Here is a 26,321-nt window from a genome sequence, read left to right as displayed (position 1 = left end):
AGATTGGGGTTTTTCCCAACTTCTGTAACGTGTAAACATGGTGATGGCAAATGTTGACAAGAGAACTCAAGTTGGCAATGGGCGTCCCAGATCAGCCTTGGCTGGAGTGGCCGGGCCTGACCTGCCACAGCATTTAGGAGAGTCCCCGGCTGTCTGTGGTGTGGGCGCAGGTCCTTCTCTTCAGCCTTCTTCCTGCTCTGGGGCCTGACCGCCGTCTGTACAGAGGCCTCCCCCTCACCGTGGCGAGGGTTGCCCAGAGCCTCAAGGTCCCACTCGCTTGTCTCTTCTGGTGGGTGGGCCCAGTGAGCTCTCTCCACTGTGCTGGACCCCAACGGGCAGTGAGATGGGTCTGTTGGGTGCCCGGGGACCTAGGCCAAGGCCAGCGCACACCAGGCCTCCTGGCGCAGGGCCCCACCAAGGCCAGCCTGGGGGCCCAGGGCTGTGGATGGGAAGGCAAAGTCCTCGGGCTCAAATTTGAACTCCAAGTGGCTGGGGGCCAGGGGGTCGTCTGCCTGGATGGAGGCCTGGAGGGAGAGCAGGGGATTATGGGAGTGCAGGGACAGGAATGGCCAGCTGGCGTCGCTTGGGAAAGGAGCCCTCATGACCCGGCTATTTGCTTTAAGGGGCCTCCGCAGGGTTAGCGTCTGGGCCTCCTTGCGATGGGCGGGATGACGTGTGCGGCTCGAAGCCTGGCGTCTGCTGCTGGTACCAGTGACCACCTGTGTGCCCAGCCCTGCGCTCCTGGGAGAGGCCCTGAGGGCAGAGCTGGGGTCTGACCTGGTCAGGGAGTCGGGGTTCCTTGAGGAGTAGCTGGGAGCCAGCTCTGGACACCCCACTTCACCCCACCTGCCTTACCTGGGAGGCGACGCTGGACCCAGGACATGAAGGGGACGCCAGGCTGGGTTTGGGTTTCAAAGCAGCTGCTGGGTTTTCAGGGTCCGGGACGGAAGGCGGCGAGGTTGTGCTGTTTGCTGGGCATCCTGGAAGGTGGGGCGTTTACAGAAGCTGCCAGATCGAGCTGCACAGGCCAGTTAACGAGAGGGCCTGGCTGTGGCACCCTCAGCCTGCCTCCTGCCCCAGCTGGGTGGGCCCACACCACTGTCCCCAGGCCAGATGCCACCAGGGTAGAGTCGGCGCATCTGCACTTCGGAAGGACAGTGCTTGAGCCCAACACGTAACTGTCTAACGGGGGAGTCCGAGACGCTTGCAGGGACTCCACGGGGCGAGGCGGGGGGCTGGGCTCCCTCCCACGTCCCCCCAGGCCCTGCCCCACGCACCCGAAGAGCTCTTGGTCTTCACAACGCCCTTGGGTTTCCGCTTCCGCGTCTGGATACTTTCCTTCTTCATCGCCAGGGGCCGCGGCACCTGGCAGGGGCGGGCAGGGGCCGCGGCTAGTCCTGTCCCTGCCCATCCCCAGGCCCCTCGCACGGCCACAGGCCCTCGTGTCGGCCTGCGGAGCCACTCAGGGAGCCGAGCAGGTCCTAGAGCCCCATCTGGGGCGCAGCTGGCCCTGGCGTGGCCCCTTCCTCCAGGCAGGGTGGGCAGGAGCCGGTCCAGGCCCGAACCCCCCAGAGCTGTAGGGGTGCACATACCACCCCAGGGGGCCTAGACCCACCCCCCCGTCCCAGGCTGAGCCGGGGATTGGGGGGGGCAGGCGGGAACGGCAGAGGTGCGGGCAGTGGGTGGTGGCCACGTGGGAGGCATGCCCCGCCCCTCCCTGCCTCCCGCCCGGCGGCAGCAGCCGTGCCCCCCATGCGCCCGCTCACCCCGTGAAGCTTCATGTAGAGGCCGCAGGCGTTGCACACTGGCTCCCCGTCCGCGTTGCGCCGCCACAGCGTCGTCGTGGTCGTGCGGCAGTTGGTGCAGCAGAGGCCCGCGCGGCGGGATGAGGCCTGCGGACGGTGGGAGGCCCGTGTGAGCGGGGGCGCTGGGCTCTACCAGCAGCACTCGGGACGGACCCGCAGCCGGTCCGGGACCACGTGGGGCTGGGCAAGGAGGCTTCGGGCACCAGGGTCGTCAGGTCGGCCCCCCAGGGGCCTGCATTCCTTGGAGCTTTGATTCCCTGCACCTCGAACTGTGGGACGGGTCACTTCACCACTCTGGGCCTCAGTTTCCCCCCCCCAGTAAAAAGGGATGAGAACAGATCCAGCCGTCCTGGGGTCAGGACCCATGAAGGACCCAACACAAAAAGGCAATTGCTTTCTGGTGCTCTTTTTCACGGCCAACGCAGCTTCACCCCAGGCTGCTGGGATGGAGCAGAACCCCCAACCCTGGGCCACAGGGTCCCCCCTGGAGCTCAGGCCCCAGGCTAAGCAGGCAGGGCAACCGCCTTCCAAGACGGATCTAGCACGCGTGCTCAGCGCAAGCTCTCTCCAGCGTCGGCAAGCTGAAGGCATCAGGCTGGGCCCCCACACCTCCCTCGTGCCTGTCCCCATCCAGAACTTTCTTGAGGCCCTGACATTCCAAAGGCCGCCCTCCTTCCCACGTATCCCTGCAGCACTGACCCCCAATTCCGTGGGTCTCACTGGGCCAGAGACCCCAAACCTCTCTGCACTTGGGGGCCTGGCAAGGCCCAGACGCCACCAGCTCCAGGGACTCTAAGAGAGTGGCTCATTCGGGGCTTTGAGTCTGGACCAGGCTTGGGACGGGGCTCTGCCAAGCTGGCCGGCTGAGGTGGGCCTGACACAGGGGCCCTCCCACCTGCTCAGGATTCCGTGAGGGGCCAGAGCCCAGCCTGCCTGTGTCGGATGGGTGGGTTCACCTGCACTCTGGGACCTCCAGGCTGGGGTGCCGGCCACCTCCCCCCGCCCCGGCGGCACCTCAGACCTCGGACTCAAGCCTGTACCCCTGTACCCCTCAGCACAGCCTGCTGGTGGCTCCAACCTGCCCAGACGCCAGGCTCCATCTTCGGGGAGCACCACTGTCTTGTCCTCAGCCCCCGTCCCGGCCCTCTGGTGTCTGAAGCTGCCCAACCGTCCCCCAACTTGCACCGAGGCCCCCGTCCAGGTCCTTGTCCCCCTCACCCGGACCACAGCGGTGGGACACGGGGTCTCTGACTGGTCTTCCCCACGGCACCGGGGTCAGACTGGGCCACATCTGACCCGATGTTTCAGTGGCACCGGGGGCACCAGCACAGAAGCCCATGAGGACCTTTTATCCAAATCGTCCCCATGATATATTTCCTCTTCTTGGGGTTCTCCAGGACGGAGCTGGGGGTCAATCGAAGGTAAGGGGGCCAAATGCAGACACAAAAGGAACGTGCCCTGGGTTAGGAGTGGCGGACAGGGGCCAGGCTCAGCCTCCCCGTCTTCCCACAGTCTCTAAGAGCCTTCCTTCTGTAGCGGCGGAGTGCGGCCGGCCCCGCCAACCAGCTCCTGCCCACCCCCTTCCCCAGGCTGCAGGTCGAGGGCACAGGCCTGCCCCCGGGAATGGCCAGGAGGGAGAGTAGGAGCCCGTCTCCAGCCCTCTGCCCAGCCATTACCAAGAAAACCCAAGACGTGAAAATGCCTCCTTGCCCTCCCCTCCCCTCCCCTCCCAGCTGTGGGCAGCCGCCGTGGGCTCCGGAGAACTCGCCGCCGTTTAGCGGAAGGCTCGGCCTCCAGGTTCCAGCCAGGATTCTGCCCCAGGCTCTGGGACAGTAGGGCCGAAAGGGAAGGAAGAGACGAGGCCTTGGAGACTCGAGAGGAGCACTGGGCCGAGCCCGTGGCCCTGACGGGGAAAGCTCCCTGAGGTCTCGCCTCCCAGGGATCCCGGCCGCCTCCCCGGGAGCACCTAGGGCTGCGACTCACGCAGGAGCCGGCGTGGACAAAGCCGGCGCCCAGCTCAGGCCCCAGCGGGACCGGAAGGGAAATGGTCGCTGCGGCCTCCGCCAGACAGCGCACGTGCTCACAGGCAGGAGGGGGCTCCCGACCCGGAGCCGACCAGGGTCCCCAGCCTGACCTTGCCTAGAAAGCAGCTGCTTTCACTGGACGTGATCTGGGTGTTCTCTCCCTGCCCCGGCCCTCTCTCCCATCTGTCCCCAGGTGCCAGGAACCACGCACACAGCCAGCCCCCCGGCCTCACGAGGCGGGGTCCCTGCCGCCCACAGGCCATCCTCCTTCGTACAGTGGGAGAAGGCCCTGGCACCTGCCCCAGGCCCCAGGCTGCCCGGCTCCGTGTGGACTTCGGACAAGCGGCAAGTCCGAGTCTGCCCCCATGCAGTATTTGGGACCTACTTCCGCTAGAATCCTAGTTGCGGCTTGTCTGAGACCCCCATACCCGAGCGTCGGGTATTTGAACCCGGCGGGTCCCCGCTTCTGCTGCGCCTCTGCTGTCCCCATCCCGCTGGGACCCTCAGGCCCTCTCACCAGGCCTTGCTCCCTGCCAGCCCGCCGTCCGGAGAAACCGCACCCCGCCAGCCCCTCGTCACCAAGTCCTTCCTACACACACACGCTGGCCGAGCTTTGAACACCGGGGCTACTTTCCAGGGGCGCTCGCGCGCACACACACTCAGGCTCGTGCGCCCCTCCCACAAACGTCCCACGTGTCTCAGAAGAAGGAGAGCCACAGGCGCCCCGAGACACAGGTGTGCAGGCGGCGGGTGTGCAGGCGGCGGCCTCAGCGGCTCACGACGTCACTCTGCACCCTGGGAGTGCGAGGGAGACGGCGGGAGCCCGGGTGAGGAGGGAATTATTTCCTAGTGAGCATAAATTAAAAGACAAGGGGAACAGATTCCAGAGTGTTTGCTCCTTTCTCTATCCTCTCCCGTCATCGGGTCGCGCGGTCCGCAAGGGACACAGAGGCGGGAGGCGCCGGGTGGACAGAAGCTCCTCCCTCCTTAGAGCCCATGTCCCCACACGTCCCCGCCGCCGTCCCTCCTGTGTCCGCCCGTCCTTGCGCGCTGCCCGGACAAGCAGCCGGGCCTGGCCGCTCTCGGGGCCCCCTTGCTGCCAGAGAAGAACTGGGGGCGCTGGGCAGTGTGGAGCCAGGGGCGCGGCCTGCGGAGGGCAAGGAGCAGGGGGCTGGCTGTGCGGTTTGCAGGGGTGAGGGGAGCCTGAAGCGGGGTGGGGGTGGGGGTAGTGAGCACCTCGGCTCACAGAAAATGGCCCAATGTGGAGCGGGTCCTCCCATGCTCTTGGAAAAGAGTGCGTGGTGGACGCTTTACCTGGTAACGCATGTCCCCTGCTGTTCAAGGGCGAACCGAGCCAGGGGTGAGAGCTGGGAGGCGGGCCACACAGGAAGGAAAACCCAGGGTCCTCGTCAAGGCCTGGGTTCGCTGGGCGGAGGCTGCCGGGCCTCATGCGGCACGGGCCACTTCCCGGAGCTGGCGTCAGCCGTCCCCTGGCCTTGGCTGCAGGGCTCTGGCGTGCGGGGGGAGGGGTACCAGGGGCTCTAGAGCACTTGGCCACGCAAGCGGGCACGCAGCGGTCTGCAGAGCCACCTCAACTACCCACGCGTCCACACCGACCGAAGCCTCGGCTCAAGGGTTTCCGCCTGCACTGAGGATACATGTGGGACCCAAAGTGCAGCAGGGATATGAGCTCCTGCTGGGAGGGGGACGCTCGCTTGCTGCTGACGGCCTTCTAGAACGGTTCTGGTCATTGAAAAGGAGGTTGGGACAAATGTCTCCCCGGGCATCAGTTCTGGCCACACGTGAGGGAGAGCGAGGCACTGGTGGGGACAAGTCTGGGGCCACTGGCCAGTCCCCCGTGGAAGGGAGCCCCGTGGGCCGGGCTCTGGTCCCAGGACTCTCTGAGAACCTCCGAGTTTCCGCGTGAGCCTGGCCCTGCTGGGACCGGCCGTGGGGAAGCGGCGGGGCAGCCCTCCCTGCCTGCCAGGCAGGAACCCAGAAACAAACCAGAGGAAACCTGTTCGGGCAGCTCGAGGACAGACAGGAGTAGGATGGCTCCGTGAACACCCCCATGGCCCCCAGTCCCACTTGGCAAACACTTCCCAGGTATGTTCTGCACTTAGATCTGCCTGGACAGGGACACAGGGCCACCAGACTGTCCACTCTCCGAGGCCTGAGGTCTTGGGGAGATCGGCAGCACGAAGGGGCTCTTCCCCAGGAAGCATCTTAAAGCTACAACTCCTGGGAGCGGCCCAGGAGTTGCCTTTCCAATAAAGTCGGGCTCCTGAGGACCATGCAGACCCGGGGGGTCGGGGGGACCAGCCCCCTCATTCCCACTGGTCCATGTCCCCAGACTAGCAGGCAGAGTCCTCACCAGGCCAGAGGCCGTGTCCTCAGCCGGTCCCCTGAACAGGCCAAGGCCCAAACGCCCTGCCTCATTTGATCTTTACGGCACGGGGACAGTGTGTGTGTGTGTGTGTGTGTGTGTGTGTGTGTGTGTGTGTGTGTGTCTGGAAGGGGCTGGGCCGGGAGACCCAGGACAGGGCCAAGCAGGCTCCTGGGGAGCGGACTGTGCATGGGAGCAGGAGGCAGGCAGTCCTGGCTGGAACCCGGGGCCCTCCAAGGGTCTCTGAGCCCCGAGGGTCATCACTCGGCAATTACAAAGGTAACTACCTCAAGGCCTAAGTGGCTATCTCACCCCCAGGCCAGGACCTTCCGCAGGGAGTGTGCCCTGTGAGGGGTGGGGGGCAAAGGCAGGGAGGCCCCACACCTTTTCCTGTTTACCAGTGTGTCCCCCTGGGAGACAGTGGAAGGAGCCGGGAGCGGCCGGGCTGGGGCTGCAGTCCCCCAGGACACTGCTGCTCTCAGCCTCAGTTTCCTTCTCAGCGAGGGCGACATCAGATGCCAAGCTGCTGGGTCGGGTCACGGGGCATGACCACGGGGGCAGGGATAAAAGTGGGGGGGCGACATGCATTCTGAGTTACCCCAAAAGGCACAGTGCAGTGGAGGGTAGTTGGGGGAGCCCCAAATGCCAGGCTAGATCAGGACGGACTCAGGCTGTTTGGTTTCCCCCAAACAGCCTGAGTCAGTCCTGCTTCCCACCTGCCTGGTCAGGGGCCTGGAAGCGTGGGGGGCTCCCGTGGCCCAGGAGTTGCCTTTCCAATAAAGTCGGGCTCCTGAGGACCATGCAGACCCGGGGGGTCGGGGGGACCAGCCCCCTCATTCCCATTGGTCCCAGGCACCAGAACTGGCCAGAACCAGCCGACTAGCCCTGAAAGGGTTCATGGGTTCATACCAGCATGAGACCAGAAGGGGAGGAACCCCCAGAAACAGCCCTGCCCAGACCTCAGACCCCGGAGCAGCTCTCAACAGCTTGCAAACAAAGCAGGCCCTTGCTCTTAACAGAGTACGTGAACATCCGAGTTTGCCTGTGGGGCGGTGTGTGATACAGTGACTTTAAACCCTTACACAGCTTCCGGGGACTCTGCCCTGCTGGGGGCAAAAGTCAAGCTCCCAGTCCCCCACTCTGCACCCCGCCACACGCCAGAAGAAAACAAAAGTGAAAACAAGTTCTGCGCCTTGAACAACCCTAACCCGGTCTCAGCCCCAACCACCTGGTACAGGGTAGAAAGTGCTCCCCCAGAGGTAGGGCCCCAAAATGCCCCCTGCACAGGATTTCAGTTGCCTCCAGCAAAGCAGCACCTTCCCCACCAGCCTCCAGCCCCATGCCTGGGCCACTGTGGGAGCCCCAGGGCAGAGCCCCGCAGGCCAGCTGGGACCCAGCTTGTGCCCCTCTGTCCCTGTCAGTGGACCCTCAGGGCAGGTCCTGCCGTGGGTCCTGGGCCTCCAGGTTCCCTAGCAAAGCCCCAGGGCCACCCGCCCACGCCCAAGGGAAGCCAGGCTGCCCCCCCCTTCCTGCACTTCCCAGCCCCACACCGGGTGTGGATTGTGGATTTCGGGACGCTCGGGCCTGGCTGCGCACTCACCAGGCGCTTCTGTGGGCGCACCAGCGGCCGGTTGACGCCATTCATCTTGTGGTAGAGGCCACAGGCATTGCACAAGTAGTGGCCGGTGCCATCGCGACGCCACAGCGGTGTGGACAGGGCCCCGCAGTTGACGCACTCGCGACCCTCGCCGGGGAGCTCTTCCAAGAAGTCAGACACTGCGGGGACGGGCAGCTCGTGGGCCGGGGCTCCGGCCGGGGCTCTGGCCTCCCGCGAGCCCGCGGGTCCACAGCTGCGTATCCTTGTCTGAGGTGCACCTCGAGTTTATTGTATTTCAAAATTGATTGTATCTGATTTTAACTCTTAACTTTACATACAATACAGTTTGTGCCAGATTAAAAAGAACTGCTGGGTTTGCCTTCCGAAGGGCAGGGTAGGGACGGGGGTGGGGGGTGGGGGGTGAAGGTTAATAAGTCAAACCTCAGGGTGCACAGCAGGGGGGGCCCCCACCGGAGCCGGGGAGTAATTTCCACCCCCAGAGGAGGCAGGAGCGGCCTTGTTCTCAGCAACATTCACAAGGGGCTGTGGTGGTGACGCTGACGGCAAGGGGACATCCCACGGGGGCTGGGGGCCCTTCACTGTCAGCTTCATGGTGGGGGCAACCCTGTCACCACCAGGGGCCCACGCGGGGGAAGGGGGACCGCAGGGGCACTGGGCCAGGCACTCTGTGGGGGTGGGGTGGGGATCAGTCATTGTGGGGACACCCTGGGCTCGGGGGAGGGGACCCTGCGTTCTGTGTGGGGAAGCCAGCGACGGCCAAAGGCCCACAAAGGAGAGCGGGCCAGTGAGGCCGCCTCCAGCCGCGAGGCAGGACCTGGTCCCTCGGGCAGCAAATGTGAGTCAGCGGGGCCCTCCGCGTTTGGCCGCAGGGGTGAGACAGGGTTCATAGGGTCGAGACTCCAGGTGGGGCAAATCTCCGCTTTCCAGGCCCCGAATCCGATTATCCAAATTTATACCCCAGGGGAGCAATTGAAACCCGGTCTCAAATTAGAATATGTAAGTAAGCACTCTAGAGCAGAGGTGGATGCGGCAGCTTACTTACAGAAGCCAGTCGTTTGAGTTTTATAAAAACCACTTCCAAAACTTTTCCTAAGAGCACCTAGGAGGTAAGCTCTAAATCCGCACGATCCGGAATGGGGAGCTCAGGTGAATGAAAGGTAGAAACACTTCGTTAGGAAGGTGTCAGAGCTCAGGACCCGGGATTTTCAGCTCAAGGAGCGCTAGAGTGTGGCGGAGATCACCGTCTGCCTGGGTGTACCTGTCCCCGCTGTTCTGGGCCCCGCAGGGAAGGGTTCGGAGGGTGCGCACTCGCACCCCTGTGGGGCCAGTACCCCAGTCTCACACTCACCGAAGGAGGCTCTGCGGCTGGGGAGGCCAGCAGGGGGGCTCTGGAGACCGTGCAGGACGCTGCCTTCGAAGGGTCCAGGGGTCCAGGACGGGGCCACCTCGGTGCTCACGTAGGCCGGGTAGGCAGTCGGGTAGGAGGCGCTCACTGGCCGCCTGAGCGGGGCGGGGTACTGCTCGCGGGCCAGCAGCGCGCCCTGGTAGGCGCCGCCGTCCCGGGTCGTTGCGCCGCCACCGCCTCTGGGCCCCGGGGGGCTGTGCGGGAAGGGGAAGGCGGTGGCTCCGGGCGGCTGAGCGGCCGGTGGGTGCGGGCTGCGGGAGCCAAAGGCTGATGAGTCTGCGGCCGCCGCCTGCGCCCAGCCGGGGTGCCCGGCCAGCCCCGGGGCCTGCGGGCCCGGCTCACACGCCGGCAGGTAGGGCAGCATGGAGGGGACGCGCGCGGGCGGCACGAACACCGGGGAGCCGGCACCTGGCGCGTGCAGAAAGGCCCCGGAGTCGGCGTAGGCGGCCTGGCCGGGGCTCGGGGCCAGCGCCAGGCTCTGGTACATCTTCCCCGCCGTGGCCTTGACCTGCAGGGAAGAGGGACGGGCGTCGAGTTCGCGGCCACTGTGCACCCCGGCCGGCGTCCGAGCTCGCGCCGCGCCGCCCCCTCCCCAGCCCGCCGCGGGGTCAGAACGGCGGAGCGCGGGTGGCCCCGAGCGGCCGGCGGGACAGCCCTGGCGCAGCCGCCCCCGCCGAGCTCACCTCCTCCACGGCCGGGCCTCGGAGCTTCCCGGGGTGGGCGCGGCGGGGGCCGAGAGGGAGCGGCGGCGCGTCCGCGGGGCCTGGGCGCGGGGGCCCCGCCGCGCTGGGAGCAGGCGCCGGGTGGGACCGGGGCTCTCCCGCGGAGGGCGCGGCGGACTCTGCGGGGCCGGCGACGAGCGGGCTGAGGACTGGGAACCCCGGGCCGCGCAGCTCCGCGGGGAATCCCGGGCGCCCCGCCGCGCCTCCGCGCCGCCCCGCCCGCCCCGGCGCCCCTCCCCTCCCTCCCCTCCCTCCCCTCCCCTCCCGCGGGGTCAGCGCTGGGGCTGCGGCCGCGGCGCCACGTGACCCGAGCAGGCCCGGCTCGCTGGGCTCGGCGGGAAAGGGGTCGGGACTCGGGGCGCGGGGCGTCGGGCACCCAGCAGCCGGCTCCGGCTCCAGCGGGCGGGGGAGCCGGCCGGTGCTCCGCCGGGCCCCGGGCTAGCTGGGACGCGGAAACGTCCCTAAATTTGTTCGGGGGACTCGGGGTTACGCACGCCTCCCTCCTCGCCCGCGGGGCTCCCACCGAGGCTGGCCCGGTGTCGTGTCGGGTTCCCGCGGACGAGCCCGAGAGCCGGTCCGCCGCGCTGCGGCACATGCGGTGGTGGCGCTCCGTCGTTGCGCCGCTGGATCCGGGGCCCAGCGCCAGGATCCGGCTCCCACGGGGACGCCCAGCTCGGTGTCCCTGGGCTCCACCCGGGTGCACGAGGGCCACCCCATGCGCGAAGTGCAGCGGGGTTCCCACGGTTCCTCCGTTTCTGACCAAGCAGGGCAACTTCCGGCGCGATCCCAGAGTGGGGGTGGGCGTGGGGGTCGGGGGTCCGGGGCTCGGGGTTGGCAGGCGCGACCTGGATCCCTGGCTGCAGTCCCTTTGCCCCAGGCCCCAGCCGCGCTCCTCGCCTCTGCCTCTAGGTGGGACCTTTCGCTGGGCCCTGGCGGTGGCGAGCAGTGGGGCCGCAGGAAGACCTCCTCCAGGAGCCAGAAATGTGGGATGGGTGGGGGGACCCCCAAGGTTATGGAGGTGCCCCCTGGCATTCCTTGGGTGAACCCCGTGGTGGTAGCCCTGGGGCAGAGGGGACCTCTCTGGGGCCTCCACAGGCCCCCAGCCCTCTGAGGGGACAGCTACAGCGGATGTGGGGTGGCGCCGTCTGGGCAGGGCTTGGCTGGGTTGCTGGGGCTGTGAATGTTCTAAGGAATGGGCCCTTAGCCCCTCCCTGGTGGGTGAGACCCCAGGGGCTGTGGGCCTGGGGAGGGTGCGGGGGTCCCTGCGCCCTCTTCTGCACTCTCCCAGCTGACAGCAGCCAGGAGTTTGGGGTGCGTGTGGAGGCATCCAGGGCGAACATGGCTGGGCTGCCCAGGAAGGACCGTTTTGGAAGCATGGCTGGAAGGCCCCCCGCGCCCACCCGGGTTGGAGACCCCACAGAAGTTTCCAGGGCAGGCCCTGGACTCGCCACAAGCCTTGCTGGGGTGCCAGGGGGAAGGGGAGCAGGCAACCTTCGATACTGCCCCCCACCACTGTTCCCAGCCCCTCCCCCACACCCTCCTGCCTGCCCGCAGGACCCCCATCCACCTGCCCTGCCGGGAGGGACTCCTGTGACGCCTGCTCTCCCCACGAAGGCTTCTGGGGTCTGAACCGAGGGACCCCTCCTAACCCCACCCCTCTCCCTCTCTAGACTTCAAAGTGGGTCCCCCAAGAAGTGTCCCGGTACTACTCCGGGTGCTAGAGACTGTGTACCAGGGGACCTTTGCAGCACTAGAGGACTCCTCCTGCCCTCAGAGCGGTTACTGAGATAGTGGGCCTGAAACAGAAGCTGCCCTCCCATCGCCACTGGGGTGAAGAGAGGCGAGGAGGGAGGCCTCACCCCACCCGCTGGATGGGGGGGGCGTGGGGGCGGGGCTTGTATAAATAGACTGCAGTTGGTCCTGAGTCCTGACGGTGAGTTCCAGCATCAGCAGGGGAATCAGCTTTGTCCTCTGAGGTTTCCTCTTCATCCTCCCATTAGTCTTGGGATGTAGATGACGTTATTATCACTCCCAACTCCCAGAGAGGTTAGCTCACGTACCCAGGTCACACAGCTAATAATTAAACCAGGTAATTAAAACAAACGAAGCTTGCAAAATTTTGTACAGGAGGTGATCTCTGGTGGTTTTTTCTGTATTCCCAAATCTCCCCAATGGACGTGTATTAGTTTTACAATTAAAAGGCTGAGACTTTTCTCCCAGCAGAATATGGGGTGGGGGGAGGGCAGGAGCGGCCTCTGGACCCTGGTCTCCAAGGAGGATGTTTGCTCCGTGAGGCCTTGGCGCTGGCTGGACACCACACAGGGCAGTAAGCGTCTGGGGCTGAGCTGCGGGGTGCGCGGGACCACAGCCCCTCCACCCCCTCAGCTGGCGTGTGTGCTCACCTCCCAGAGCCGTGGAAGCAGGGGCTGCGCCCCCCACCCCACAAGGCTGCAAACCTTGCTAACCACCACCGCCCTGTGGGGGACGCAGGGTGGGAGGGGGCACTGGTTGTCTGTGGCAGCATCTGGACGTCTTCACGGAGCTCTTCTACTCGAGCCAAGCCTCGCTCCTTCTCCACCCCACCCCTGCCTTGCCCAGCCTCCCCCACCCCCACCCCCACAAATGACTTTCTGATACTAAGGGACCCCACCACCCTTCTGTGTAGCTGTCCCTCTTCCTGAGGGAGCCAGGTGCCCCAGTCTGCCAGGCCCTCGGTCCCCCTGCTCGTCTGTCCGGCCAGGAGCCGGCCTCCCCGCAGCCTTTGCCGGCGCGCAGCTCCCCAGCGTGGAAGGCCTTTCCTCTGCGCTCTTCTTTACTTGCCGAACTCCTGCACATCCCTCAAGACTCAGCTTGCAAATCCCTTTCTGTCTGCAACCTTCCCCGATAGATAGTTCTTTCCCCTCCCTTGTGCCTCATCACGTTCTGTGGTTGGGGGGCTGTGTTCCTGCTTCCCCTTCCTGGCAGACAATGGGCCTCGGAGGAGGCTTTGGGACCAGCAGGTCAGAGTGTGAACGGGGTGTGAACGGGAAGCAGTTAGATCTTCAGGGCTCTGCTCTGCCATCTCAAGTCTGTGTGACCTTGGGTGAATTACTTTCCTCTCTGTGCTCTGCTGCTCCGTAATGTGGGGTGACGGGCTTTGGAAGAGGTAGCGGGGGAGGTACAGCAGCCATCTGCCCCAGGAGGGTCCTCTGTGGGCAGTAGGCAAACGCGGAGGGAAACCCGGTGAGCAGAGCAGACGCTGGGGCCCGGGGTCGCAGCTGCGGCCAGCTCGTGCTCCGGGGACCCTGAGAGCCAGGCCGGGGAGGCACAAGAAGGAATGTCAGCGGCAGAGGTCAGCTGTGACTGTCCCCTCCTGGCCGCTAGTCTTCCCTCTCTGGGGATGGCTGGGGTGGCTAGGGGTAGGGGGGACCCCACACTCGTGCAATAAGAGGTTTGGCCACCAAGCCCCTGGTGACCAGGCAGAATGGAGTTCCTTTTCCAGGGCTGTGAGGAGCTGTGCTCAGGGGCTTTGGGGGTGGTGGGTAGATTGCCGGAGCTGGGATGGCGGGAGGATCCCCGGCCTCCTAGGCTCCGGGTTTCACTGGCCCAGCAGCTGCTTTCTTCCAACCCCGGAGCTCAGGAATTACTAAATCAAACACGAACACATCTATTGACAGAAGAGAAAACAGTTTTCATTGTTTGGGGGGTGGGGAGTGGAGAGAGGGAGGGTTAGGGCCTCTGAACCTGCTCCCCAGAGGAACCCAGGCTTTGCCTCACGAAGTCCTCCCCAGTCACTCAGGGAGGCCCCATGCTCCCCTCTCCCCACGGTGGTGAACAGCCAGTTCAAAACCCTTTCACAGAACTCTACCTCTGAAACTAATAATACATTATATATAAACTAATATATATATAATATATACTAATAATATACTGTATGTTAATTAACTGAATTTAAATTAGAAAATAAATGCACATGTTTACTAGGAAAGAAAACCCCCAAAACCCCGAAGCCCCTCCCCTGTCGTCTAGTAGGTCTCTCTTTGCTCAGGCTCCACCCTCGCAAGGCTGGGACCCGGCCTGTCCCCGGAGCCCCATGGCTGCCGCTTGGGGGAATGACGTAGAACCACATGGAAGGTTCCGGGCTTTCCCCAACGTGGACAACTCTGAAGCACACAACTCGCCCCTGGGGACGGGGGCCAGGGCTGGGAGGGGTGGGGGTGGCCTGGGGCGGGTTCAGCGGGGACAGGTAAGGGCACGGCCCTGTCCTCTCCTGCACGTGCTGGAGCTCCAGAGCCCAGGGGGCCTCTGGCCTGCCCGCCCCCGTGGCCTGTGTCCTCTGCGCCTTGCTGGCCTCGCCACTACTGTCCTCAGCACCCGGTGCGGCCTGGGCCTCGAACGTCCTGTATTTTAACTCCCCCAAAGCTCACGGCCACCTGATGAGCTGCGAGTTCGCACTAGCATTTCGCAGATGGGAGACCCAAGGCCTCCATGGAAGGGCTTGCCCAAGGACCAGGGCTGGGCAGGGGTGGAGGCGGGAGTGAGCCCACCGGGCCCACTTCGGGGCTCCTCTCCTTCCAGGACCGGCTTCCAGGACCCGTCCGCTCTCCGAGGGGCGCCATCGTCCCTCCTGCCCACCAGGCCCGGGGCCCCAGAGAGGGCCTGCACTGCGGACGACCCAGGGGGCCTCGAGTCGCTGCCGGGGGAAGGGGAGCGGGAGAGGAAGACAGCTCACGGGCCTCCGCATCATTCATGTAACCTAATCTGGCTTCAGAGCCCCTTCCTGACGCCCCTTAGCATTAAGCCCGGCAGGCCAGGTCACCAGACAGCCCGCTCAGAGAGGGGTCCTCTGGGGAGGGACTTGAGGCAAGTTTGTTTGGGGGAGATGTAATCACCCTCCAAGGGGCTTATCTCCCTGTTTGAGGGGAGCGGGCGGTGTGACTGTGGCTTTGGCAAATGTCCTGTCACGTGAGATATTTATGACCGGCTTCCAGGCCGCAGCGCTCCCCCGAGGGGCATGTCCACGAGCCAGGGCGGGAGCCACGGGGCGGGAGCACAGGGGGCGGGCATGGCCCAAGGGCACACCGGAGCTGGCCATCGGGCTGGGGTCTCTGGGTCCCCTGGGCCCGAGCCCAGGGAGCACGGGCAGGGGGACGGCTGGCCGGCGCGGCAGCCCCTCACATCTCGTTGGTGTCAATGACCTCAGCGTCTGACATCACCCGTGACGCCTGGACACCAGGCTGGGCCGCGGGTAATAACATAGCCCGACTCCCAGGCCGACCACGGGGGCGGATCAGCCGCCAGCCTGACCTTGAACAAGAGCTCGTGGTTCCTGGACCTTTGGGGCTCTGTGTCCCTGACTTTGCCAGAGGAGATGAAAACGAAACCATGTGTTACCCGTAGAACTAGAGCTCGGGGCTTGACAGTGACACTTCACGGCTCCCGGCCGGAGGGGCTTCCCCACGAGGCCATTGTAAGGGTCTGTGCCCGCTCTGTGCTCCCGGGGGAAAGGTCTGCATGAGGCCCCTGGGGGAGGGGTCCCTGCGGAGCTCCTGGCCTGCGCGCGGGGCTGGGAGCCCTTGATAAACCCGCAAACGCAAAGACGTTTGCACACGCACGCTTACATGCACAAGCACAGTGTGTCTGCACGTGTCCATTGGGACCGGGGGCACTCCCAGAGAGAAGCCAGCTCCAAGAAGTGGGATGGCTCAGAACCGGGGTCTTCCTGCGTTGCTCCCTACATTCTCCTCCCATTTCGAAACGATGTCCGTGGGGGGTCCTGGAAAACTCCAAATGTGCTCCTTTGGAGCGGGCCGGTGGGACTTTCTTGCCATTATTTGGCACCAAACTCGTGAATGGGAGTGACAGGTGTCCCGGGACCCAACTTGCCTGCTTGCTCGCGGGTGGAGGGACGCTCTGGGAGGGGCCGGGACGGCTCCCAGGGGAAAGGAAAGGGGGCCTCGCTTTCCCAGAGGCAGGCGAGAGCATTCCTGGGTGTCACGCCGGGGGCGGAGCTCTCCCCACATCCTGTCCCACCTCACCTCGACCCTGCAAGAGCGGGATATGGGTGAGATACCAGAACTTTCCTCCCTGGAGGGGACTGTGCATGTCACGGCAGCCCAGGGGCGTTGAGGGGGAGGCCTCCATGGCCAGGAAGTAGACACAACCCTAGGACCCTCCCCTTGGGACACCCAGCTCTTCCTGCCTTTGCTCTGGGAGGTGACCCACTTGGGGGCCGGGAGGGGCTGCCCCCAGACCTTCGCCCTGGTCCCCTCCTGGTCCCCATGGAGTAAAGGGTCTGGCCCACGCCCACCCCTCCCTGTCCTGCCTCCTTGTCCACGCAAAGGCCCAGGAACTTCGGCTTGCCGGATCCAGAGCTGGCGGGTGGAGAGGAAGCAACAGGCCAGCCAGGTCCAGAGCCTCCCGTCACCCCCAACCCTGGCTGCTGGACCCAGGTAGGAGGCCTTGTGGGGGTTGCTGGAGAAGCCCCAAATGGGAAGCAGAGTGGAGGTGGTGAGAGTCAGCAGACGGAAGTGCAGGCCCCCAGGTAAACTTGAGTCTGGGCTGAGCAGGAGCCCGTGTTCCGGATTCAGACGTGTCCTGCAGCGTCCAGGACACCCTTACACGGAGAATGTACTGGTGGGTTCGCTGAAGCTCATACTGGACAGGAGGGCTCATGTTTATCTGGCAACCCTGAGAAAAGCGTGGCCTCCCACACAGCCGGCTGAGGGGCTCAGGCAGGGGTGGCCCCTCCAAGAATGGTGCCTGGGGTCCCTCGGACCACCTGCTCCTCAGCCTACAGGGTGGAAATGTGGGGTCCCTCCCCGCTGGTCAGGCCTTGAGAGGTGGGGGTGGCGGTGCCAAGTCGGAGTCAGGCCTGAGCCCCATAATGTAACCCTCACAAGGCCAGAGCAGCTCAGGCTCTGAGGGGGGCCAGCACTTCCCTGACGCCCCTCAGAGACCAGTCCGTGGCTGACTACAGACGGTGCCTGGGTGGGCACGTGATAGATCCCTTCGCCCAGAGCTCAGCAGGGAGGGGCACTGTTGTGCTGGGCTGTCCCGCCTCAGCCAACTGCCCCTCCTTTGGGAGAGCAGGAGGGCAGGTTGGTGGACAGCCCTCCAGGCTGACCCCAGGGTGGCCGCCTGCTCCAGCCCTGAATCTAACCCGTTCCAGGCTGCGCCTGCCTCCGAGGCACCACCCAGGGCTCACCAACCCCATTCCTCATGTGCAAAGAATTTCCCGAGCGGCCGCCACTGCGCAGCTGGAACGTTTCTGCAGACGGATCGTTGCGAAGAAACCCAGCGTCTCCCCGTCTCCTGAAGATGCCGACGTGGGCTGGCGCCCCGGGCCCCGGAAGCCCCCTGCCCTGGCTTGACTTCCTTTGCAGAGCAGATAAGGGGCTGCTGGCACGTTGTGGGGTGGAGGACGCACCCAGCACGCGGACAGGGAGGCGCCAGAGGCGGCCGCAGACTCGGGGGCAACTCCCTCCTCTTCTCCTCCCTCTGGGGCTGCAGAAAGAAGACGCCCCTCCACCCCCCAGCTGCCCAAAGACCACCTCTACACCTGGACACCCACTTCGCCCAGCCCCGCAGAGCAGTGCTCAGAGGGATGCCTGGAGCACAGCCGCACCCACTCCTGGGCAGCCCCATCTTCCGCTCAGTGGGCTGGGGCTGGGCCCGGCCGAGAGGAGCCGCTGTGCTCTCCATGACTCCTGAGCCACGTACGTGGTAGGCCAGGCCTGGGGACACGCGGGCGACCCAGCAGGCCTGGCCCACTCCCATGAGCCCGCGGTGTGGGGCCGACACGGAGAGACGCGGAGGAAGTGTCGGGGTGAGCCACACGGTCCGGCCCGGGAGCCCTGACGGAGGCTGGGGCTTGGGGCACTGCTGCGCGCCCCGCGCACGGTTCCTTCCTCTCTGACACTGAGATCAGGGCCACAGACAGGCAGCTGGGTGGGCTTGCCTCATTGTGTTTTAAAAGTGGGAAAAAAATTATGTGAAAATCCAGATTTATTTTGTCTTGGAAAAACAAACAAAATGCAGGGCACCCTTTGTCCCAGGTGAGGGGCTCCCCCTCGAACAGGCAGGGGCACTTCTCGTTGCCACAGACCCGCCTCTCTCTACTGTCTCGTCACTTCCTTGCGCAGTCCCTTTGTGACTGCCTCCTGGTTCAGATATTTCAGAGAGAGACCAGACCCCCCACAGGGAGGTCACTGTTTGCAGGAAGGTCATTCCACCTGGGCCTAGAAGACGCTCATCGCCAACGGACTCATCGATCTAGTGAGGCCTGCACCTCCTGAGCTGACTTCCTCCGTGAGAGCGGTAATGCCTGTTTCAGGGGGGGATGACTCGGAGCCGGGGGCGGGCCCAGAGCCAGCACCTGCCGCCTGCAAGTCCCATAGGCACCTGCGGAAGTTAGCCCGTCTCTTGGGGTGGTGGGAGCTCCTTGATAGCTTTGGCATCAAGGCAGTCCCGAAGCTGGCAGGTTTGGCGATGACCTAGAGAGCCGTCAGACACTTGTGCTGCCTCTAGCTCCTTGGTGGGGACAGACCCCAGGGTCCCCTCTAGGAGCTGTAGGAAGGTTTGGGTGAATCGGAGGCCTGGGACTCGTTTCTCGAAGCAGGGTTGTGGGGCTTCATCGGTGTTCCTTGGAAAGGGCTCGGGGTGAAAGGCGCAACGGTGAGATGACGGGAAATAGGCTTGAAAAGGTGACATTTGGGAAGACATCCCCCGACCTTTTACCTAGCGAGTGCCGTGGTGGGGAGAAGCACACGCTTTCCAGAGGCTGACAAGGGAACCCTCTTTGGGGAGCGTTCCACGGGACGGACGTTCCCTGAGCCCTCGGAGCAACGCCGGACTAAGCGCTATGACACGCCCGACCCTCGGGTCGTGCATCCATCATGGGCGTGTCTCTCACAGCCTGCACCCCGCTCCCCGCTGTAAGGGGTACACGCTTACAGCTTACGGAGTAAGGAGCGGCCCCACAGGAACTTTCCCGATTGAACAGAACGTGTCTCAGAGCAGGAGGGCGGAAGGAGTGGGGTGCCAGCCCCTGGTGCCCTTTCTGGGCAGGGCAGGTCCTGTCCACGGGCTGCAGGTCCAAGGATGTGCTGGGTCTCTCGAGTCTGTCCGGGGAGCAGCTTCCTTGGGTTCCTCCTGGGTCTGCACGGACGTTGCTCACAATGTCCCCGCTTATGGGGGCGGTGGGTCACGCAGCGGCGGAGAGCGGCCGCGTTGGATAGCGGCCGTGTTTGCTCCATGGATTCAGGGAGGTGAGTGCTTTTCTTGCAGATAAGCCGGGCAGGTTCTTTGCTGGGACACAGAGCAGCGGGGCTGACGGGAAGGACTGCGACTCCATGGAGTGGGGGGCAGCCAAAGGCTGTTCCCCCAGCCCCGCTGTGGCATTGTCCTCTGTTGGTTCTTCTGTTGCCTGATTAACGTGGCTGCTCTGGACAGAGCCTTCCTGGGGCTTATCTGGACGTTTGATCCTCTGGCTGGGCTGGAGAACTCCCGTGCCTCGCTCCTGCCCACTTCCTGGCCCCTGTGGGAACTTGGGGATGGACGTGGAGGGGCTGGGGGTGAATTCCTCTTGCCCTTCTGTCCCTTTCCTCCTCTGGACTCAGGGCCACGATGGGAGGGCAGCCAGGAGGCCCCCGGACAGGGACCTCTCGCCTGGGGACACAGGTCCCGTCTGCGGTGGCCTTGCAGCTCCCAGGTGTCTGCACGCTCCAGCCTCACTGGGACGCCCTTCTGGTCGGGGAACATCATTTGCAGGGCCCTCAGGCTCTAGACTTGGACCTGAACCTATTTTGATTCTGGGAGGAGGTCCGTCCACCTGGTTCTGCAGAAAGAGAAGCTGCAGGTTGGGGGCTGAGCCCAGAGAGGAGGTGAGCCAGCCCGAGGTCGCACGTCCCCAGCCTCCTGACCCCCAGCTCCAAACTCTGCCCTCTCCATGCCTGAGGCCTTGCCAGGGGACATCCCGGGGTCAGTGCCAGCCCGGGCCTGCCTTCTTAGAGCTGAGTGTTTCAGGTCAAAGTTGCAGACCTGGAAGAAGCGAAACAGAACCTTTGGCCCCAGTGCGGCTCCACCACACCTTCCTCCTGCCCAGGCGGGGCAAGGGCACACCCTTTCACTGCCTACTGCCCAGCTGTGGCCCTGAGTTGTGTGGCCACTGACTGGGTGACCAGAAGACTTGGGGATCATTGCAAAGTGAGCATGGGACCTCAACCCGTTGGTTTTGAGTGTACGTGTGTTGTGTCCACCTTCAAAGAGTGGCCCCCCAGAGTGCAGCCCCGCATGGCCGGCGTTCTGTTTGTCCGGGGCAAGTCAGGGCCCCCATGAGCTTTGGCTTCCTTGTCTAAGGAGTGGGGGAGATGAGCCTAAGCTCCCAGCGAGGCTGGGTTAGGAGCTCAGGCTGGCCTGAGCCATCGTCACCATCATCAAGCACGGAGAGCCGCCGGGCATCACCTGCATCCGTCCTGGAACCAGCCCTGCTGGGGGGCCTCTTGCCCCACACTCCAGCTGGAGGCCAGCACAGGGCTTGGCAAGGAAGAGCCAGGAGCCTCTGGGCAGTCAGACCCTCGGGGAAGAGCTTCTCCGCCACACGACTGTGGTCTGTTGGCCCCACAGAGGAAAGGGCGTTGGGCCGGGGCCAGCCTCTGAGAGCTGGTCTGGAGAGCTCACAGCCGAGTGTCTCTGCTGGTACGCCCTTGACTGAAGCACGGCTGTCATCTATCGGGGAGGGTCGTCCTCTTTGGTGGTCGCTCACCATCAGGAGGGACGCACGCGGGGTGGTGAGGGGGAAGGGGACGCCTGCCCGGCCCTGGTGATCACTGGGGTTTCGGGTGCCGCGGCCGGAGCGCCCTCCCATCGCAGGCAGGACGTGGCGTGCGGGCAGAAGTCTGTGGAGCGAGGTGAGCGGAAAGGGCTTTCTGGGCAGAGGCAACCGACGGAGCCGTCTACCGGTGAGCAGCGCACGCGCGTGGCTGGGGGACACCAGGCAGAAGAGCTGGCATTCCATCCGGAAGGAGGTGGGAGCCAAGGTGGGAAGAATAAGTTGTTTCTGATCATTTTTCTTCCTGGTCAAGGCGCAGCAGTCCATAGGATCGCCTTTTGACCTTTGACTTACGAAAGGAAGCCAAGTTCACATTCACAGTTGGGACAATACTGACTTTCTGGAAAAAAGCTTCCTCCCCGTGAACAGGCTCCCAGAAAGCCCCGGAATCTCGCTCCCGACGTCCCGTCCCTTTGTATGGACACTCGCGTCCTCTGTGCGGAAGGCGCCGCTGTTCGGGCGGAGCGCGTCTGACCCCCACACGGTTCGTGTTTTCTTTCCCTGCCCAGTGCACGTGCCATCCCTCCTCACGGGCACATGTATTTTTAAAAAGATTTACTTACTTTTCGAGAGAGACAGTGAGAGAGTGCGAGTGCACGTGCAGGGGTGGGGGGGACGGGGGAGCAGAGGGAGAGGGACAGCCTCAAGCAGACCCCGTGCTGAGTGCAGAGCCCGATGCGGGGCTCCATCTCACGACCCTGAGCCCAAACCGAGAGTCAGAGGCTCGAGTGACTGAGCCCCCAGGGGCCCCCCGACCACCAACTTGTAACAGCTGCACTGGGTTTAGTGGTGGGACGGGCGACGCCGGGTTCAGCCGGTCCCCGAAGACGGTCGCCTGGGTGTGTTTCTCTCGACCCACGACAACCGGGCTGCGAGAACCGGGCGTGTTGGTCAGTCCCGCCCCTGCCCCCCCGCTTGCTGGGAACAGCTCTGAGCAGGCGTCACCAGCACGGACGCCTCCCGACCCGCTCCCCACCCGGCTCCCGACCACCTGCCTCTTCCCCTCACCACCTGAGTTTCCAGGCTGACTCCAGACCATCAGGTGGGTCAGGATGAACACGGGGAGCTGCTCCATCTTTAGCCTCCCCGACGGGGGCAGCTCCCCATCCCACCCCCAATCCTGAGATGGCCGAGTCCTGGGCGCTGCCTCTGCCGGTGCCTCGGGCAAACGCCCGGGCCCCAGGAGAAGGCGGCTCCAGAGTTTGAGCCCACGGTGCCCAGGGGGGAGGGCGTTCCCAACCGAGACCGTGCTGACCTTTGGCGGCACCCTAACTGCGCCAGGGGAGGGTGGGTGGAGGGCCCCCCTTGGCTGTTGGGATGCTCAGGAGGCGTGCCTGGCGTGACCTGTGAACACAGTGACCTTTGGCTCACCCGGCCATAAAGTTGGGCTGACAGGCTTGGAGGCCCGGCTGTGCCCAGGCCCAGCTGCACCCCACGGCTCCCTGCACCCCACAGGGCAGCCCGGGCACACTCTGCGACCACCACGCAGACCCACTATGCTTGTCTGGTACCACCGGGGAAACCGAGTCCCAGGCTGGGGAGCCGTGTAGCATGGGGACTGGCAGGGTTGCAGGGTCCCTTGGTTCTTTGGTCGTCTGCCGCCTATTTCCCAGGGCGGTGGGGGAGGAGGAAGGGACCCCAGCGTGGGGTGCCAAGCCCAGGGCCACAGACACCCGGCCTGTCAGCCGGCCCTGGAGGATGCCGTTTCTCCTCGCTTCTGCTGGGGCCTGGGGTCCCACTCCAGAGCCCCTGTGCTCCTGGGGGCTGAGGGAACAGAGGGAGGTGCACGGACGGGGAGGGGGACAAGAGACTGCTCGAACTAGCCTGCCTTCCTGCTGGGCTCAGGCTGTGCCCTGGGCCGCTCTGTGCCTCGGTTTCCCCATCTGCAAAGAAAGGTTTGTGGTAGCGCCCTCCTCCTTGGGCTGTTGGGGGTTGCGTGGGTGAGACAGTGCCATCAGCTTGTTAGTTATCCCGCGCCTGCCTGCCTCCCCAAGGGCGGAAGGACCTTTGGGACCCTGTCTCGGGCTGGGCTGTGGGGGCGTGTGAGCGGCCCGCCCCGCAGAGCCCTCCCCAGGGTCTGGCCGCCAAGCCGTGGGCTGAGGGCTGGATGCCCTCTAGGTTCCCAGGTAGGCCTGGCCTCTCAGCAGCCCTGGATGCGCCCACCGGCCCCCCTCTTGCTCTCCCCCTCCGGCTCCGCGGCAGGCAGCGCCCCCGGCTGGCCACTTCCGACTGCGCGGCCTGTTCTCTCCCTCTTCCTCTTGCCCTTCCCTTGCTTGTTGCCCCTAATCTTAACTGGGTGTCCACAGGCTTGTCTCCTCCTTTTCTCCTTCTGTCCCTTCCGGCCATCGCCTCCTCCAGGAAGCTCTCCTGGGCTGCCCCTCTGCCCTTGGAGCTCCACCCTGGGCGCCTCTGCTCTGGCCCTGCATGGGCACCTGCAGAGGGCTTTACTGAGGTTCGGGTGGGATTTCTCTCTCAGAGTGACCTTGGCCTCAAGGCTGGTGTCCTGAGCCAGCTCCCTGGCTGGGCCAGTGCGGGCCTTCCAGACTCGAGGGCCTTCCCAGGACGGCAGGAGCCTGGAGGCTGTGGGGGTGCCCCAGCGCTCACTCTAATGACCCAGCCCTCGACTCTCTGTCATCCTTCCTCAAAGGGCTCAGTTTCTTCTCTTAAAGGCGGAGTATTTCTATTTATTCTGTCTAAAGACGGAAGGGACCTCCCCTCCCCCAGGCCCTTCTTTGGGGGGTGCAAAGGGTGCCATCCCCGCCCCTGGGGTGGGCATTCCTGGAGCTCCCCGGGACCTGGGGGATCTGCCCCCGTGGGCTCACAGGAGGGCAAGGGAATAAATAAACCGACGAGGACAGAACCTCATCGTGGCAGCTGGCGGAGACCACCCAGAACAAAGTGGGACAGAGCACAGGGGTTATGGGAGACGAGCCTTTAGGAGGCCTCTCCGAGGAGGTGACCTTGGTGCTGAGAACCAGGACAAGAAGGGCTGCGACGGGAAGGCCTGGGGCATCTTTCAGGCAGCAGGAACAGCACATGCAAAGGCCCTGGGGTGGGAACGAGCTAAAGAGGAGAAAGAGCCCAAGGAGGCGAAGGGCCATGTGTGGAGACTGGGCTGGGGCTGTGCAGGGGGCAGGATGGGATCCCAGGCTCTTACAGACCCCAGGAAGGAGTTAGGAGCTCCTGGCCCCCTTCCGCTGAGTCGCCGCCCACCACAGCAGCTCCTCCCTGGCACCTCTGAAGGCTCAGCTTGGTCCTGGACCTGCAGGAGGTGGACAGATCTGAGTCCCCCCGGCCGCCCCGCAGTGCCCACCCAGCTCCATCCGCTGGAGGAGCTCAGCTCCGGCTGACTTTGAGAGGGTGCTGGAGGCGGGGGCTCCTCCGGGAGGCAGTGATCACAGGGGTGGGGAGACCCAGCAGACCCACAGCACAGTTTCCCAAGGGGAACTGACAAGATCTCGTAGCTATGGAGCAGGGAGAGAGCCTGCAGGGTGTGCAGGCCCAAGCAGTGCTGGGGTGCTCTGGCCTGGGGTCGGGGCCCAGGAAAGAGTCTGAGGCCTGGGCCTGATGTCCCCGTCCCTCAGGCCTGGTGAGGAGATTAGAGGGCCGGCCCCTTGCCAGGCTCCGTGGACCCGGAGAGCTCAGCCACCAACACCCACTTGCTTCCTGCCACCACTCGCTCGCATGGCCCGCCCCACGTGGGGTTCCCGTGCCGTTGCCGGCAGGGTCTGTGGGCGAGCACCCATGTGGGCGGGAGTCCAGACCGGGGCCCCCAGTGGGTGAGATGGGTCACCCCAGCCTGTGCTACCTGCACCCCCTCCCAGGACTCTGGTGTTAGGACCAGGCTGCCGGGCCAGGAAGGGAGTGGAGCTTCCCGTGGGGCCCTGGGGCGCGGTGCAGATGGCAGAATGCCCCCAAAGATGGCACGGGGGTGTCCCACACACAGCACCCCTCGACCTGGTTCTGAGGACGCTGGGGAGGTCCGCCACCAGCCACCAGCGCCCAAAATCAAGGCCTGGGGGCCGCAGCTGGGTGGGCGAGCCTGCCTCCCCTTCACAGACAGGAAGACCGAGGGTGCACTGGTCTCCAGTGGGAGGGCCCTGCCCTGGGGCGCTGGCCTCAGCTTCTAAACATGGATAAGGAGTCTGGGCGGGGCCGGCTCTTCTCTTCAGAGCAGGCTCAGGGAGATGTCGCTGGCGAGAAAACCAGCAGGCTAGGTACGGCCGTGGAACCTCCCGGAGCACATGATTCCAAGTGTCCAGTGATTAATGCACAGCAGCACACAGTGTCTGTGAGAAAGCTGAGCCCGCCCAGCTGCCGAGGGCTCAGAGGCAAGCCCAGCCCAGGGGTGGCCTGGGGGCCAGCGGGGACCAGTCAGGTCCCTGGTGGGCAGGGGCGTGGGCAGACGCTGGAGAGTGTGTCTTCAGCCCCTTGGGTGGCCAGACCGTGACTCGGGTGGGGGAGGGAACCCCCATCCTCAGGGTCTTCCGTGGATGCTGCCGTGAGTGCAGGGAGGCACGCCAGGGCCCCTTGTGCTGGTGAGGCTGTTGGCAGATGTCGCATCCTCCTCGGGTCCTCCTTGTGGGTACTGGACCTGACGGCCCCCGTCAGCCCTGACCGCTCCGTCCGGCGCAGGGTCTTTCCCATTGCTGGAGCAGACCACGAAGTGCCCCATTCTGTCTCCCTTGCTGCCGCCCTGGAGTGGCACAGGGACTGTGGCCCACAGTCTCCCCACCCCCAACACAGGTGCCTTCTGGAGGAGGGGTGCCCGTGCGGGGACCACTGACCACCCACCGGCAAGGCCCCGTGGGGAAACACTTGTCACCGGGCCCAGGAAGCTCGTTTATCCCACCCACTCTTCTCTCCCAGGCGGGCGAGGCAGCTGCTGCCTCTCCTGGTGCAGGGAGGGTGGGCTGTCTGGGTCCTGTGCTGCCCCTGCTCCCCTCACCCCTGCCCCGGACCCGCTGTGGGAGGGGTTGGTGACAGTTGTCTCCACCGCCCAGCCCTTGTGCCGTGAGCATGACTAGGGTCAGCCTGTATGACGTCTGTGCCCAGAACCCGGCTGGGGCCCACAGAGCCCCCGGCACATCGGGAGCCATCCTTCCTTCAGAGCAGCAGGCAGGTCCCTTGGCACACGGGGCTCTGGGCACTCAGCATGGCCACAGCATCCCCAGGCTGGAGGTCGGGAAGTCACCGGGGCTGCGAGTGCTCTTTCCATCTCCCTCAACTTCAAAGCCGAGGAGACGCCACCCCTAATCCCACAGACCCCTCCTGTGTCCCCGTCTTGGGACGGCCCCAAGTCTGCCCAGGCTGCGGGTGTCCATCCAGAGGTTTTAGCGGGCGGGCTGGCTGCGGGCACCCCCTGGTGGCGTCTTTGGGAGTCACGGGCCAGCCCGAGGCTCCGGTCGGGGTGATGGGACTCTGGGCAAACTCGAGGCAGGACTCCTGACCCAGCTGGGCCGGAGACCTGGGGCCTGCAAAGGGGCAGTTTGTTTTACGAGTGTGCTCAGAAGCCGGCTGGGGCCCAGGAGTCTTACTGCTGGACGCTAGA

At 64.8% G+C, this 26,321-nt stretch overlaps 1 protein-coding gene and 1 long non-coding RNA gene across 2 annotated transcripts; one reads left to right on the top strand and one right to left on the bottom strand.

Moving 5' to 3' along the window:
* Nucleotides 1-216: 216 nt before the first annotated feature.
* GATA5 (GATA binding protein 5) lies at nt 217-10,190 on the bottom strand. The gene is made up of 7 exons (XM_059133288.1): nt 9,922-10,190; nt 9,182-9,746; nt 7,816-7,991; nt 1,767-1,892; nt 1,278-1,365; nt 856-980; nt 217-524 (listed from the first exon to the last, which is right to left on the bottom strand). The coding sequence occupies exons 2-7, from the start codon at nt 9,723-9,725 to the stop codon at nt 369-371; spliced, it is 1,215 nt and encodes a 404-aa protein (XP_058989271.1). The 5' UTR covers nt 9,726-9,746; nt 9,922-10,190; the 3' UTR covers nt 217-368.
* Nucleotides 10,191-14,181: 3,991 nt separating this feature from the next.
* Nucleotides 14,182-21,348, top strand: LOC131807847 (uncharacterized). Its single transcript, XR_009344604.1, has 2 exons — nt 14,182-18,258; nt 19,560-21,348. It is a non-coding gene; the product is annotated as an uncharacterized LOC131807847 (long non-coding RNA).
* Nucleotides 21,349-26,321: the final 4,973 nt, after the last annotated feature.

This window comes from Mustela lutreola, chromosome 9, assembly GCF_030435805.1.
Source record: "Mustela lutreola isolate mMusLut2 chromosome 9, mMusLut2.pri, whole genome shotgun sequence".
NCBI classification, from domain to species: Eukaryota; Metazoa; Chordata; class Mammalia; order Carnivora; family Mustelidae; genus Mustela; species Mustela lutreola.
The sequence above is the reverse complement of the archived record's forward strand: the minus strand, read 5'-3'. Positions and strand labels throughout refer to the sequence as shown.